General features: G+C 32.1%; 1 protein-coding gene and 1 pseudogene across 2 annotated transcripts; both read right to left on the minus strand.

The window, feature by feature from the left end:
* Nucleotides 1-1,851: 1,851 nt before the first annotated feature.
* On the minus strand, nt 1,852-5,005 carry LOC149498784 (uncharacterized; annotated as a pseudogene). Its single transcript, XR_016321989.1, has 4 exons — nt 3,829-5,005; nt 3,304-3,459; nt 2,692-3,221; nt 1,852-2,608 (listed from the first exon to the last, which is right to left on the minus strand). The product of XR_016321989.1 is annotated as an uncharacterized LOC149498784 (transcript).
* Nucleotides 5,006-5,150: 145 nt separating this feature from the next.
* On the minus strand, nt 5,151-12,008 carry LOC105628422 (hypothetical protein). The gene is made up of 7 exons (XM_012209829.4): nt 11,431-12,008; nt 10,084-10,183; nt 9,755-9,817; nt 8,552-8,666; nt 7,561-7,643; nt 6,775-6,836; nt 5,151-5,507 (listed from the first exon to the last, which is right to left on the minus strand). Exons 1-7 carry the CDS (start codon nt 11,619-11,621, stop codon nt 5,399-5,401), a joined length of 723 nt encoding a protein of 240 aa, XP_012065219.1. The 5' UTR covers nt 11,622-12,008; the 3' UTR covers nt 5,151-5,398.
* Between the last annotated feature and the right edge of the window lie 4,447 nt (nt 12,009-16,455).

Genomic DNA, 16,455 nt, shown 5'->3' on the forward strand with positions numbered 1-16,455 from the left:
CATTCACTCTGGATCCAAAGCTATGCTACAGAGTAAAAGAGGCCTTTCTTTAATTAGGTCAAGAAAAGGTTAAAACTCAACAATTAAGTTGTACGACAAAAATTAAAAGGAAGATAACTTTAGGAAAATAGATTATCAAAGAGTAAACTCTGCAATTATTAAGAGATTGACAAGTAAGACACGTTTTTGTTGGCAAAGGACTTGGATCCTCACCCTTAATTAGGCATTGACAGAAGCTAGCTGACAGTTTCTTCATAGCAGCAAGAAAGAGTAACACTTTGTTTTCAGATTTTCTTGCTTGGGCTTGGATTCAAGTTTTCAGTGTTGAAAGGCTCAAGCATAAATGATTCACTGAGAGAAAAGATTGATAAAACTAACCACTATTTTAATTCTTCATCATGTAATTTTCTACACAAAAACCATGCCAAATTCTTTTGCAGGAACTACTTTTTAAAAGCTATGATGAAGAGGGTGCTAGAAAAACAAACAAAAAACACTATAATTTACAGCATGAACTACAGGCCATTTCCGATGTGATATATGATAGGTCAACTGCGTGTTGGTTATTTCCTAAGCTGAGATTGGCAGCGGAAAAGGCAGGGTCACAATCATTTCATGGGAAGATTTGGGCGCGGGAGGATGGTATTAGCCAGCTCGTCATTTAACTTGACGGGAAGGGGTGGCATCTGCTTCATTACGTCCGGCGTGTCATTCAACCTGCAAATGAAAAATGAAACCGATGATTACTTTCTATCTGAAAAATTGAAAGCCAAGTCTGAACTCTCAAGTCATGATCATTCTTCCTTATTCTAATTGCTTTGAAGGTACCTAGAAAAAGCACACGCAGAAGTAACAGATTCTAATAATTGCTGAATGGAGCAGGTTCTCACAATTTTTTTTCCACCTCCACCATGTAAATACTGTAATGAAGCAAATTTAGACTCAGCAGGATAAAAGGCAACAACGTTAAATGCTCAAGCTGGACTTGAGCTCAAGAAGTTGGATCAACTCCATCAGCATTTACTCACTCAGCCAACGGGCCTCTTTTTTTTTTATCGTTTTCGCATTTTTCTAGTTTGGCTAAAGAATTCAGTGCTGCAGACAGCTGAAATTGCAGATATTTTCAAATGTCCAAATAATATGGCCATAGCTCATTGGTGTCAACTTGGGAGTTGGTGAAATAAGCACCAATTCAACTACTGAGAAGAAGTTCTTTGATCATAGGATAACATGTGTTCTTGAAAGTTCCAAAAGAGATATACCATAGTCTACTGGAGTTGATCTGGGAATGTGTGAAGTCACGAAGGCCTACTATTGAACAGAAGCTCCTCACTAAAGTCCCATATCACAATTCTTTGCATGAATGCATCCTTAACTATTCAAATACAAATAACTGGAAATAAAATTTGCATTTTCATAGCCATTCAGCACAAGCTTTGGCCAGTTAGATAAAAAAATACTCCCTTCGTCCCATTTTGTTTGTATGGTTTGACAAAACGCACATATTAAGAATTTAGTCAATAAAAGTTATTTTACCCTTAATAACTCATTAAGGTGCTAAAAGTCATTGATTCAATGAACAATTATAAAGGTTATTATGAGAAAAATAATTGTTCTCATGTCTAAATTTACACCGTCTTTATCTAAATCATCATTTCTTTGCTTTATTGGCAAAATTAGTTGTTTTGGTAGCGTTTAGTTGTTAGTTGTTTGAGTAGCCTTGCCTTTTATAAAACAGTAAAAGTTAAATATTACATTGATTAGATTTTTATAAAATGTTGCCTTAACTTATAAAAATTAGTTCAAATGCTAGTGTTTTGACTAAAAGTTATTTAAAAAGCTATTGTTAAACACACCCGTAGTCCTAACCAAAGCTATCAGCTTTTGGTTATTATAGACAGACAAATTTATTTCCATATCATCCACACTTACAAATCTTGTTCGTATTACAAGTCTTTGAATTAAAAATCGCTACAATTGAATAAAAATCCTATGGCTACAAGACCACTTCTTCGCTTTGTTTGCCAAAAATGCTAGGCCCAAATGTTGAATAGACAATTTCAACCAACAGAGGAAACTGCAGAAGTGCAAACAAGGAGACAGGTACACAAGCCACAGCTCCAACTGGAACTGCAATCCACTGGATTTTATAAAACAAAACCAAGTGAAAAGCTCCACTGAAGGCTGCTAACATGGAAGCTATTGAGAAAAATAAGGTTATAAGACCAATGCTGAATCTCATAGGCAAGGCTTTAAGAAAATCTTCTTCTGCATATCGGGATGTGAGCATTCCTAGAAACATTAGCAGCGAAGTAGATGAAGAGAAAAGGGCTAAGACATCTGAAATAGCGAAAATCATAAAAGATGTTTGGTTTAAGTAATTGGGAATCCCTTGACCACTGTTGCCACCTGGAACAGTAAAAGCTGCTGCAAAAACTACAGTAAGAACAAGTGCAGCAACAGTTGCACATGATGTTGCTGTTTCCTTCATCCATTTCTCGCCTCTCTCAACCAGATCCTTGTGCTTCCCTGTGAACACCTCTCTTGGAGTTTTTCCTTCTTTATTTTTCTCTTCTTTGTATGATGGCTGGACAACCTTCTCCACTTCCTGTGCAAAATTTTACAACTGATTTATGGAAAATAAACTAGGAAATTAAGATTGTCTGTTCTAGGTTTATATTTATATATAACCTTAAACCATTGCAGTTCTCTTTGCATTTGAAAAGCAGCACCAGAAATTCTGGTTGAAGGCTGCAACTCCCCCGCTAAATGCAACATGTTGTTGCCTGATTTATCTTGCATTGCTGTAAGAAAATGCTTATGCGTACCCATTTGATATAAGAGATTAAAGATTCTTTCTTGGCGGTATTGAACGGCAAGATGAAAGATTGTAAGCCCATCGTTTTTATTGAAAAGCCAAAGTACTTGAGGGTAGGCTTTAATAACCTCTATAACAAATTCTTGATTACCGGATCTAGCAGCTCTCCAAGATGCAGGTCCTAAAACATTATCAGCTTGGTCTACACCTGCTTTTCTAACTTCAGAAATCAAGAGTTTCAGTAGTTCCTTGGCTTGCTTATTCATCAATACTGTATTTTGTATGCGGTGTAGAAATTGAAATTGCTTCAGTTCTTTATTGTTTTCTCTTATTCTCCCTTTTTGATTCTCAATATCTCCATCTCCAGGAACGGTTTCTCTATTCGCATAAATACCTACAAAATCTGCAATAAAAAAGGAACATTGTCTGTTTGATTCATGGAAAATAATAATTTGCAATGAATAGCATAGATGAATTAAGATCACCAGGACAAAAATGATACAATAGGGTCCCACAATATCCAAGCCGGCTTCCATTTGCAAATACTTTAGATTTTTCCGTCAATGCATATAAAGCAGTTGAACCTCCTTGGCCTTCACGTGCTAATGCAGGATAGCGGTTCAATACATCAATTGCAATGTCTGTCATGAAGAATAATTTTGGCATTAATGTTAGGTACGTAAACCATATTTGAAATAAAGCATAGTAAACCCGGTTGACTAACGACTTTTGAACTATCTTTTAGTGTTTTGATCGGCTCAAAACTTTTTTTTTTTTTACAATAGGCCATATTTTTTTTTACAATAGGCCCATTGTTTTTTCTCCCGAATTCAATTAATTAAACGGCTAATATCATTTTCGTCATTTTAAGTTAACCAACTAAATAAACAATTATTTCTATCGAATACTTCTAATTTAAACTCCCTTTATTAATAGCTACCAATTAATATCTACTAAAATAACTAATATTACCCGACCATCAGACCATGAATACAAGAAATTGCACAAACCGTAAAAATCAGCAATTATCAGGTAACGGACAAGTTGGACACCACTTTCACCAGCAAAAGGACTTGGATACTCATCCTTCGTCGCTGATAGAAGAAAACTGACAGTTTCTTTATGGCCATATTGAGCAGCGTCACAGAGTGGCACCTGGTTATGATCGTTTGTTGCTTGAGTTAATTTTGGATTCTTTTCCACCAGAAGCATAGCAACTTCTTTGTTGCCACAAATAGCAGCATGGTGAAGGTACGTGCTACCATTATAATTCTTTATTTCTAGTGCATCAGCTGGCAATTTTTCTATTAGATACTGTATAAATGCAATAGAGTGACCGCTTTTATTGCCACATGGAGAACAGTGTCTTTCATGTCTGAGATGAAAGCAGTCAGCGCTCTAGAATCCTTTTCAATAATTCCTTTCGCAGTAATCAGTTGGCCTTGTACTATTGCATCATACAGTGGCAAATAGCGGTCATAATCATTCGTTTCTGCCATTATCTTGCTCCTTTGTCAATCCCAAAAAATGAAAGAAGATGAACAACAAGAATTTGTAATTTTAGGTTATTATAAAATGGACCGAGCCGCAAGGATGGGAGCAGGATATGATCTTATACTATATTATAAAATGGATCAAGTTTAACTTACTTGTCCAAGTCTTATATTTTCAACAAAAACATTATCCCAAATCAACGCGGGATAACATGGGTTGTGTTCACGATCAAATTAGAAGCAAAAGAGTGTTGTTTTAAAGAAAGAATTTCGAATCTTCATTTGTATATTAATTCTTTGAGTAAAATTGGAGGAAATTCAACATTTATCACTTTTATGCTTTTGATTAAAGATTAAAGGGAAAGAATTTTGTTAGTCTTCAATTAGGGTTCCTGACAAGTTTGAGATTTGCATATTCTTTGAGTAAAATTGGAGGAAATTCAGCATATATAGCTTTTTGATTTTGAAGAAAATACATTCACTCTGGATCCAAAGCTATGCTACAGAGTAAAAGAGGCCTTTCTTAATTATGTCAAGAAAAGGTTAAAACTCAACAATTAAGTTGTACGACAAAAATTAAAAGGAAGATAACTTTAGCAAAATAGATTATCAAAGAGTAAACTCTGCAATTATTAAGAGATTGACAAGTAAGACACATTTTTGTTGGCAAAAGGACTTGGATCCTCACCCTTAATTAGGCATTGACAGAAGATAGCTGACAGTTTCTTCATAGCAGCAAGAAAGAGTAACACTTTGTTTTCAGATTTTCTTGCTTGGGCTTGGATTCAAGTTTTCAGTGTTGAAAGGCTCAACCATAAATGATTCACTGAGAGAAAAGATTGATAAAACTAACCACTATTTTGATTCTTCATCATGTAATTTTCTACACAAAAACCATGCCAAATTCTTTTGCAGGAACTACTTTTTAAAAGTAAGCTATGATGAAGAGGGTGCTAGAAAAACAAACAAAAAACACTATAATTTACAGCATGAACTACAGGCCATTTCCGATGTGATATATGATAGGTCAACTGCGTGTTGGTAATTTCCTACGCTGAGATTGGCAGCGGAAAAGGCAAGGTCACAATCATTTCATGGGAAGATTTGGCCGCGGGAGGATGGTATTAGCCAGCTCGTCATTTAACTTGACGGGAAGGGGTGGCATCTGCTTCATTACGTCCGGCATGTCATTCAACCTGCAAATGAAAAATGAAACCGATGATTTCTTTCTATCTGAAAAATTGAAAGCCAAGTCTGAACTCTCAAGTCATGATCATTCTTCCTTATTCTAATTGCTTTGAAGGTACCTAGAAAAAGCACACGCAGAAGTAACAGATTCTAATAATTGCTGAATGGAGCAGGTTCTCACAATTTTTTTTCCACCTCCACCATGTAAATACTGTAATGAAGCAAATTTAGACTCAGCAGGATAAAAGGCAACAACGTTAAATGCTCAAGCTGGACTTGAGCTCAAGAAATTGGATCAGCTCCATCAGCATTTACTCACTCAGCCAACGGGCCTGTTTTTTTTATCGTTTTCACATTTTTCCTTGTTTGGCTAAAGAATTCAGTGCTGCAGACAGCTGAAATTACAGATATTTTCAAATGTCCAAATAATATGGCCATAGCTCATTGGTGTCAACTTGGGAGTTGGTGAAATGAGCAGCAATTCAACTACTGAGAAGTTCTTTGATCATAGGATAACATGTGTTCTTGAAAGTTCCAAAAGAGATATACCATAGTCTACTGGAGTTGATCTGGGAATGTGTGAAGTCACGAAGGCCTACTATTGAACAGAAGCTCCTTCACTAAAGTCCAATATCAAAATTCTTTGCATGAATGCATCCTTAACTATTCAAATACAAATAACTGGAAATAAAATTTGCATTTTCATAGCCATTCAGCACAAGCTTTGGCCAGTTAGATTAAAAAGTACTCCCTCCGTCCAATTTTGTTTGCATGGTCTGACAAAACGCGCATATTAAGAATTTAGTCAACAAAAGTTATTTTGCCCTTCTTTGCCCTTGATAACTCGTTAAGATGCTAAAAGTCATTGATTCAGTGAACAATTATAAAAGTTATTATGAGAAAAATAATTGTTCACATGTCTAAATTTAGAAACCCTACAAACATTTTAAGACATCTAAAAAAGGAATAACAAGCAAACAAAATGGGATGGAGGGAGTAAAAAGCTGCGGTTATTCTCCATGTAAATGAAGTTAGGTTAAATTGATCAACATTTATACCAGTCTTCATAAGTGTAACATTGAAAGTGATTGATAATTGCAAGTCAAGAATACATGCACAAGAAGATAAATACGTGCACAATGATACAGTGGGCACCAACACGTGTACACACACACACACACAAACAAGCAGACAGAGAACATAGTGATTAAGTAAAATGCATTAAGCACTAATAAAGTTGCATGATAAAAATTAAATGCACAAGTTGCAACATACTCATCCATAATCTTGAGAATGTTGTCTCGAGTTTGGCAAAGGAGACTGATGTTATCCTGTATCTGAAAAGGAAAAGTTAAAAAAAAAAAAAAAAGCCCTTGAGTTTTGTGGCTACCAGGGATACCAGAAGCAGGAGCAAAACAACAACTCTCTTTTAGATTATTACACCCAAATAGCATGGAATGCGATTCACTGTGGTAAGCAAGTATACTATAATTTTCTTCTTATTGCACTCACCAGCTTTTTTGTGAGCATTTAGATGTCACAACATATATAAAATTTTAGTATTGAAAAGAGAACTAACTTATATCACACAAATTAAAATGTGAGGAAGCAAGTTGTTAAAGGAAATACTTGAAGGGCAAGGCTACAATAATAGAGAACCTCTGCAGAAATCTTGTCCAGAAACAGGCTACATCTATGATTTCTAGTTTGGTCAACTACATAGTTACATTAATGCATTCCAGGATGTGGTTCTTGGTTATCTTCTACTAAAGATGATGTTAAGAAATAGATAAAACACACACACACATATGAAGAGAGGGAGAGGGAGAGGGAGAGCTAATAGTACACAGCATTTGAGCTAAAATAAACCCATCGAAAGCACGTGTTCATCCATCATGCATAAAAGATATATCACAATCTTTAAAAGGAAGCTCATATTAGCACCACCGGTGCATAAATAATGTAGTGAGCCCAAAATTTTGGATTTTACTGCAAAGATGCTTCCAAACTAAATTCAAAGCAAAAAATCATGTCACTTGATGAGATGATGAGTATTTTCACCTGCATAGTAGAAAGATTAGCAGATATTTGATTGAAGGCTTTTGCATTTTGCTCAAGAAGCTCCCCTGTAACTCCACCAATGGCTGCAAGAAGAACATTTCAGCTTATCAATACCAATAAAATAGCAATATCATAGAAGATATTATGAATATTTATATAAATAGAAGACTAGACAAGAGCCAAATATTGAAGGCTTCACGTGCTACAAATAAAATAACCTCCTGGGCAGAAGACGGTACATGTGGCAACACCTAATGTTTTATGAATTCCAATTTGGGAATCTGGTCGGACTTAACCTTACCATAAACCACAAATATCCAAAATTTTCTATTTTGCCCTAGACCCAGCCAACAAGGAGTGTTCTCAATATTCAGAATTCAACACAAAGTTCCTCAGCATCATTTGTTACATCCTCATTAACATAACTTGTTATGAGTTGCTCAATATGAGGTGTGTATATGAGACTGAATTATCTCACTAAATCAACTCATTTAAAATCACAAACCAAATACCTGCACATGATGTGTTTTAGGAGGCATGCAGTTGTAGGTAAACTCACAATTAATTTATCTCAAAGCAAGAGAAATACACTTACATATGTGGACAAACAATAAATTTAACAGAAAAAGTAGCCAGGATCTTATATTGGACTATTCAGTCTTAAGACATCCATGATGTCACACACTATTAACAAGCTAATACGCATCTGAGTATTTAAGATGACATGTTTCAAAACTCCTTTCCCCAACCCAGGTAAACGTCTGTTCCAAACAATTCATTCACATCTGGAGGTTTTTAAGGACTGCCAATCACTTAACATAGTTTACTTACAGATGTGTAGAATTAACTCTTACACAAACTTCTGGACTGATAATCAGCACTTAGATAAACATTTATGTAAGAAAAGAAGAGTAATTTGTTTAATTTGTTTCCTAAGAGAACTATTGCCTTTGAGGATGATAAAGGTTTTGCATAGAAGCAATAACCTCACCTTTGTATGAAATGCCATCATCATAATCCATGGGAATCATTGGAGTTGCATATGGATGAACATTAGGCCTGGCCATGAAGTGAGATGCCTTCAACGGAGGATCAATAACTCTTTCCTGAGAAACAAAAGCACAAGCTATCCACTAAGCATTTATTATCAACCCACGAAACCACAATCACATTTTATATTGTGGATGCTGCCTACCCTGTTCTATGACAACATTATGTGTCATGAAAGGTCTCCCCTATGAAAATTGACTGCCGATCTTTTGGCAATTGCAGGAGCAAATGACGAAGTTCAAGTTTTAAATGAAAACTTAGGCACTACCAAGCACATAATAAACCATGAACAAATGATGAGAACTTTACCAGTTGTTATCTGTTCCCCTATCAAATTATCACATTTGAATGCATGGCATGTACACTTCCCAATTTATCAGATAAATAATACATCTTGCGTAAGGAATGTATCTGCATGAAGTTTGAAATTTACCCCACTATTACAGTCAAGAAGCCAAGGCCCAATGCTGATTTTAGGACACTAGATGCATCAACAACTTGGTCTCAGCAGTAAATCAACATTCCAACTTATGATGCAGGACCATCCAGTTATCAAGTAAATGCTAATGCACAAAAACAAAAATAATGCAGCAGAAATTAATGTAGATAAAAGATTATTTAATTGTACACAGAGCTGAAGGGCTGCATGGAACTAACTTAACCATTAAATCAATTTGAGTCAATAAAACACCACGACATAGACACCCCACGAGGAATCTAATTTTCAGACTATGTTTCACTCTAATGTAGAAATTTCTGTTGACAATCATAGCAAGAACATAGAAAATTATGTGAACATCCTCTCAGAGTACTTTTACTAATACACAGAAATTGTAGCAAATTGTAGAGTAAATACTCCGGTCATACCAATCCAATTGAAGAAGACATCATTAAATAGAAAGAGATAAGTTCCAAAAAGACATTCTTATAATGATAAATATTGGGAATTCAAAATCAGAACTTAATGGCGGATTTGACTTCCTGCTTTATTGCATACATATGTATCTGTGTTAAAGACAGAGAGCAAGAGAATTCCATGTCTTCAAGTGATATTGGCATATAATTAAAATTAACACGTAACTTAATCACCGAGTCTGTATATATACAAAACCTTCAGACATAGCACAAATACAGCAAACAATACCTTTTTATCTTTGCTTTTTCTCGCTAAATTCTCTTCCTTCCTTCTCTTGCTATTCTCCTTTTTCTGGACAAAGAAATGAATGAGTAGTACATTTTAGGATAACAAAAAATAAGCCAGAAGTCTAGAGCAATATTCAGTACACAGCATTATCTTCAGAAGTAAAACTCCAAAAGGAGAACATTAAGTTATAACACCTTCCAAAAAGTTGATCAATAATTTACTACTGAATCAGCAGATTACTGCAATCTAATAATAAGAAACCAAAATCCTGATGATAATCATTTCAAATAAGACTTAAAGCAAGACTAAACAAGATTAGGAAAACTTACAGTCATCCATCTGCAACGTAATGCAACATCCCGGACCGTCTTATTCTGCAGCTGCATTGCTATTTTGGCATAACGTATTATATTTGATTCTGCTGCATATCTGCAGAGACAGAAAAAAAATCAGACCATTTATATGAACTAATGAAAAGCTATTACTGTTTTGACAGAAATAAAATTATCAGACCAACATCTTTACAGAATAATGCAACTTATTATAACAGTTAGCAAAAAGCTTAGAACAGAACATCTTACATGAATCCTACCCAGACTTCGACAGAAAGTCTTGTCATAACTATAACGATAAGAAAGATACCGAAATAGAAAAGTTCCAAATACAATGATCTTAGTGAAACAGAAGGGTGAAGTTAGTCAACTGATGAGATTTCAGAAAAAAAAAAAAAAAAGTAATATTTGTTGTTGGCTAAATATGCATGGAAATTAACATGATTACTGAAAACCTCTATTATGCTTGATTAGTTAAAACAAAAGAAGGGTAAATCACTTTTATGGGTCAAAGGCACAAACCAATACTCTTGCCAAAGGTTCATAATTTTTAAAGGTAAACTGCTGGGAAAGACTAACAACCTTTCACCTTGACAATTCAGTTCTACATAATTCTTTATGCCCTCATGTTAAAATTGAAATACAAACGAGATATAAATTAGCATCTAGATAATCCTTATATATATATGTTACGTCAAAGAACAAAACCTATATTAGAATCTAAGGATCAAGTTGCATAAGAGACAAAAATAAAGTAAGAAAAAAAATAAGAACTTCATCAGTAACAGCTTATGCAATAAGAGTAAGCTGATTACTTCTATTAAAATCTTTGTTAAGAGTTCTATCGATCATATGATGTGAGTTTCTTCGAACAAAATTATTGCAGAAAAATAGAGCTCGGAAACAAAGATGTGCTCCAAGTAATAAGTCATTTACCGTTTTAGCCATACAGTAGAATTGACATTTTGAAAAAAGCTTTTGACAAAATCCATGACAAGGCAGCAAATTTAGGCGCTAATTCAATTATGCAACATAAAGACATTATGCAATAACCTCTATATTCAACATAATACAAATTCCAAGTGTCCTAAAGACTTTAGCCAAATTGTCAAGATATCAATTTTAAACTCAGACCAGAAAATACCAAAACCTTAATTCAAAAACTCAATAATAAATCAAAATTCAGTCCAGACGCAAAGGACCGAATTCAACAAAAATAACAAAACCGTCGAAAAAATTACCAAAAAGAAAGCCCCAAAAATTGCAATAACCCAATCCAAGAAAAGCAACAAGTAACACAAAGACACTAAAAGGAAAAAAAAAAAAAAAAGGAAAGGCACTCACTTTGATAAACCATCTTCTAGTATCGCTTGCTCTTCCAAGCTCCAATCTGGGGAAATACCAGGGTTATGTTTCAAAGCTGTACCAGAACTCTCTGATACAGAATTTCCATGACCATTAGTTGGATTTGTCCCATTAAAAGAAGACGATGCATGATTAGCGTCATGATGATGGGTACCAGATGGATTCGCCATGAATAACAAAACAACGAAAGCAGTTTCTATACAATGATATTTACAGATGCAAAACTCAAATGCACAAAATCACGCAACCTCAAAGATCCCGCCAGCACCGGTGTTCCCGCCATAAAAATGGCGGAAATAGAGATTAACAATATGGTTTACGAGTATAAGAAGATGGGTTTGATTTTTGAAATTTAGAGAAACCGGAAATTTGAATTTTTTATGTTGTTAGACAAATATATAGATATAACATAATATATACAAGAAGGACATGGACGTGCAGTTTGTGATACTGTATAGAGCTCTCTGTCTTCGACAACGAAATTTGAGGGAGAGGGAGAGATGGATGTGTACGGAATCCAAAGGAAAGGTTTTTTAGTTTGGAGGTGAAAGCAACTTTTCTTCTTCTTTTTTTTTTCGTTCTCTTTTTCTTTTCTTTTTTTTTTTTTTTTTTTTTTTGTTTTTTTGTTTTTTTGTTTTATTTTGTCTCTTTCCTTTTTTTTTTCTTTTTATTCATTTTGAGATTTTGTTGTTTTTCATTTTTGGAGATATTTCATAAATTATATATATTCTCAGAAAAAGTTACTCTTTTTTTTAAAGAAAATTCACTTTATAAAAAGGTAAAATGAAATTCTTATTTTGTTTTATTATTTTGATTAGTAATTAGTAATAGTTTATCAAATTAGTAAAGTTTGAGAATAGTTAGTAATTATTTTCATAAAGTTAATGAAGTTTAAATAGAATATATAAATACAAAACTCGAAAAATATTTAAAACATAATTAATGGAATAGCAGTTGATTATGAATTCTATGAATTATGAGCTGATAATTAAAAAAACTAATTGTTGGATATGAATCAACTGAACTAAACACTTTCTAAATTGGGAAATTTTATTTATACGTTGTGGCTTAGTTAGCAACGCAGGCTGGACATGTGGAAAAAACTCTCGAGTTTGGTCCCCAATAAACATACCTACAGAAGGGCGAAGCACCTTAACTGTGACTAAACCCTAAACCGAATTAGTCATACTAGTGGTTTAACTTCTATGATAAATGAGCAAAAGGAAAAGCTTTGCACAAATATAGTTTTAACTTAAAATGACAAAAAAAAAAATATTTGTTGTTTAATTGGCTAAATTCATAGAGAAAAAATAACATGTATGATTGTCCAAAAAATTTAATTAAAAGCTAAAGGTTGGAATACATAAAAAGCTCATATAAATGAATATTATAAAAATTATGTTATCGAACGTTATAATTAATAGAAATATAGTTTTAACTTGATCAAAACTTATAATTAATAGAAATATAGTTTTAACTTGATCAAAACACTAAAAAAAGCTGACTAAATGTAAATATTGCACAGATAAACATCAGAGTACTTCAAATAGAGATGTCAATCAATAATCAAAAGTAAGAAACGAGAGATTAATTTTATCAAATTGAAGAATGATTGGAGAATATGCTTTAGCATACTCTTGTTAAAGTGAAGTTATTTTTTTTAATCTTATTATTAATATTATTCTCATTTCAAAATTCTTTTTTCTTTTTCATTAAAAACCATATAGAGTTGTTGGGATTTTTTTTTTCTTTTTCCCTTACACCAAACACGAAAGCAACAAATGTTGGCTATAAAAAATGGATTCTATTGGTCTCTTATAATATCAGATTCTTGGAATATATATATTATTGTCAATAATGAAACAAAAATAGTGATATGAAATTATTTTTTTATATTATACCAAATTTGAGTTATCTATCAATTCGATACGAAGTCGCATCACATTTTTTCTTTTTTTTAAAAAAAATTATAATTACTGCACTGATTAAATTAGAAAGTGCCATGTGGTCGTGTGTAGTCCGTCCGTGTCTATTTAGCAATAGAAAATGAAATTATACTTAATCACCAGCTAAATTATTTATTACCCATTTTATTCTATTTTAGGATTGGAATAAAGTTTTTATCAGTTTGAGTATTTATTTTTTTATTTTTTTATTTAAAATTTATTTTTAATTTATTATTTAATATAAAAATAAATAATTAGGGTTTTAACTTAATGGATATATTCAATAATATTAGTTGTTTTAATTATTTTAATAGTTGTTAGTAGTTAACTATTAACTATTAACTTATAGTTATTTATATAACAGTTTAAATTAGAAACGTTTGGTAAAAATAATTGTTTAATTAGTTGTTTAACTTAAAATGATAAAAAATGACATTAATTGTTTAATTAGCCGAATTTAGAGGAAAAACAATGGACTATAGTTGTCAAAAAATAAAAAAAAATAAAAATCTAAATACTAGACTTAAACATTAGGTTACATTTTATAAAATTTCTTTCAACATCTAAAAGTTATTATAAATGTCATGCTAACAAACAATACAACTAATAGAGATACAGTTTTAATTTGGTTAAAACGCTAAAAAAATTTTGTTAAATACAAAAACCAAAGTTAAGAAGCAAAATTAAGTTTGAAAATTTCATTTAACAGTTTAAACTTAAGCATATTCCTAAAAATAGAAAAATAATTTGTCAACCTTTTATTTATTTATTTATTTTTTTAAACCATTTGATATCTAAAATCTACCGTCTCGACTAATTTGGATTGTTTCGACTAATTTAGATTTTCGCCGAATAAATATATAAAGGGAGAAAGCACTCTTTCTCGAATGTTTCAAGAAACTCTACGCTCAGAGTTAGTGAAGTCATGTCATTCCTATCTCACACTCGATGGAATTGTTTGCGTGCCTATGTTATAACACAGACATCAACATTGCTTCCACTTCCGAAGCCATTGAATTACAAGCCCTTGTTTGTACTTTGATTAAAGAATAGCCACCATTGCAGCTACAAGCATCCAGCATGTCACCCCGCTTTATGACAAGCTTATGAGCACCTTTGGGTGGATAATCTTTACAAGGACTTTAATTCTATTTTTTTGACATGAATATTTTTTTTTTTTTTTGAAAACATTAAAATGTTTAGAAATTAGGAGAAAAGAAAACTCAAGAACTGAAATTTGCACAAGCTATTAGGTACCCATACAGAAAACATTAAGGAAAAATTACAGTATGATCTATGTAGTTTATGAAATACAACTAGTCTGTCATTACTTTTTAGAAACTAAACTAAAATTTTCTTATAGTTTACTTGCGATATACTATAAGGTCATTTCGCGTAATTTTTACATTTTTTCTGTTAAGTATGTTATGAAATGACGAAAATACCCTTTTGTTTTTTTATTGACTTAACGAAAAAGATAAAAAAACTGGACAGAATGACATAATAGTGTAATAAAAGCAAAATATAAGAAAAAATTAATATATTTTAAAGAAGGCATGGACAAATTAATTGTATTTTTTATAAACTACAAAGATCGTACTGTAATTTTCCGAAACACTAAAAAAGATTGAACGAAAAAAGGAATACAAAAAGGTTTTTCACAATATATCAAGAAAAAAGAGTCCATTATATTATTGCTTTCCAATCTTTTTCTTTATGGTTTTTAAAGTTAAAATGGGGTAAGTTTCCTTTAACGAGTTCATTGGATTTTTTATTCTTACTTTTTTGAAAGCAACCTTTAGGCATATATATGAGATACATGATGAGAAGTGCCTTCTTAATTTGTAAAATTAAAATGAATTATTTTTATTTATATTTAAAATAAAAATTTGAAATTAAGTAGAGCCAATTCCATAATATTTTGTATAATTCAAACTTTCAAAATATTAGTAATTAATTGAGTTGGATTTTTCTTCTTTTAACTTAATTTTTTTTCCATTTTTTATGCTTATTCTTTCTTTTTTTTAATATTTTTCAATCACCTTATTTTGTTTTTTAAGTATTAATTCCTCTTTTTTTTTCATCAAACCAATAATGGGTAAAACAAATTGTTTTGTTAATTATTATTATTAAGACTAATAAGGTGGCATGAAGCCCACACCAACCGTTTAAGTGTGCTAATTACAGAGGAAGCACTTTCAATGGAGGAGAATTCCAAATTCTTTCAATTAGGTTAAATGGATCGTATTTCAAATCAAATCAATTGATCAGATCATTGAGTTAGATAGAGTTGACTCAGATCAATTTCAAGTCGTTTCTAATCGAATCAGTGGATTATGAGTTGAATTTGAGTGTTTTGTGAAAAGTTAATCATATAACGTTTAACTTTTAAACGTTTCATAAAAGCTATTAAAACGGCTAACAGTTAAATGCTACGAAACATCTAATTTTGCCGAACAGACCCATAATGGAGCTAAAAATAAAAAAGTGATGTACCTTAATAGAAGATCCTATGCCCTAAACTAATAAGAATTCAAAGGACCAGCAAGTTGCTTCTTCAACTTAATTTGGCCATGAATGTTTTTACAGCATATGCTTCACCTTCAATTAAGCACCCTTATGGAAGCTAAAAATTTTCTTTACAGTTGTTTCTGCTGCCCATTTTTGCAAGTGGGTGACGAACCTTCATGCTTAATTTTGGGCAACATGAAGATATAAATATAAATATAAATATAAATATATTTATGCATTTTATATTTAGTCTAACCTTGAAAATAATAAATAAATGTTTTATAATTCTATTTGAACATTTCAAAATAAATTATTCTAAAAAAAGTTAATCTTAATTAGTTCTTCAAAAGATGGAAATATTATATTTTATGTGGTACCAAAAGTAAGCAATTACAAATATTTAAAGAAAAAAAAAAAAAAAGAAAGTCAATATTAAGTACCTTCATCTATCATCCAAGGGCCAACTTTACAATTTGAAAACCAAATTTAGCTCAATAAAAATATTATATTTAAATATCAAACAAATAAGTAAATAGTACTCAAAAAT

The sequence above is a fragment of the Jatropha curcas genome, chromosome 1 (genome assembly GCF_041381405.1).
Source record: "Jatropha curcas cultivar XTBG-Jc1 chromosome 1, XTBG_Jcur_1.0, whole genome shotgun sequence".
Taxonomy (NCBI): Eukaryota; Viridiplantae; Streptophyta; class Magnoliopsida; order Malpighiales; family Euphorbiaceae; genus Jatropha; species Jatropha curcas.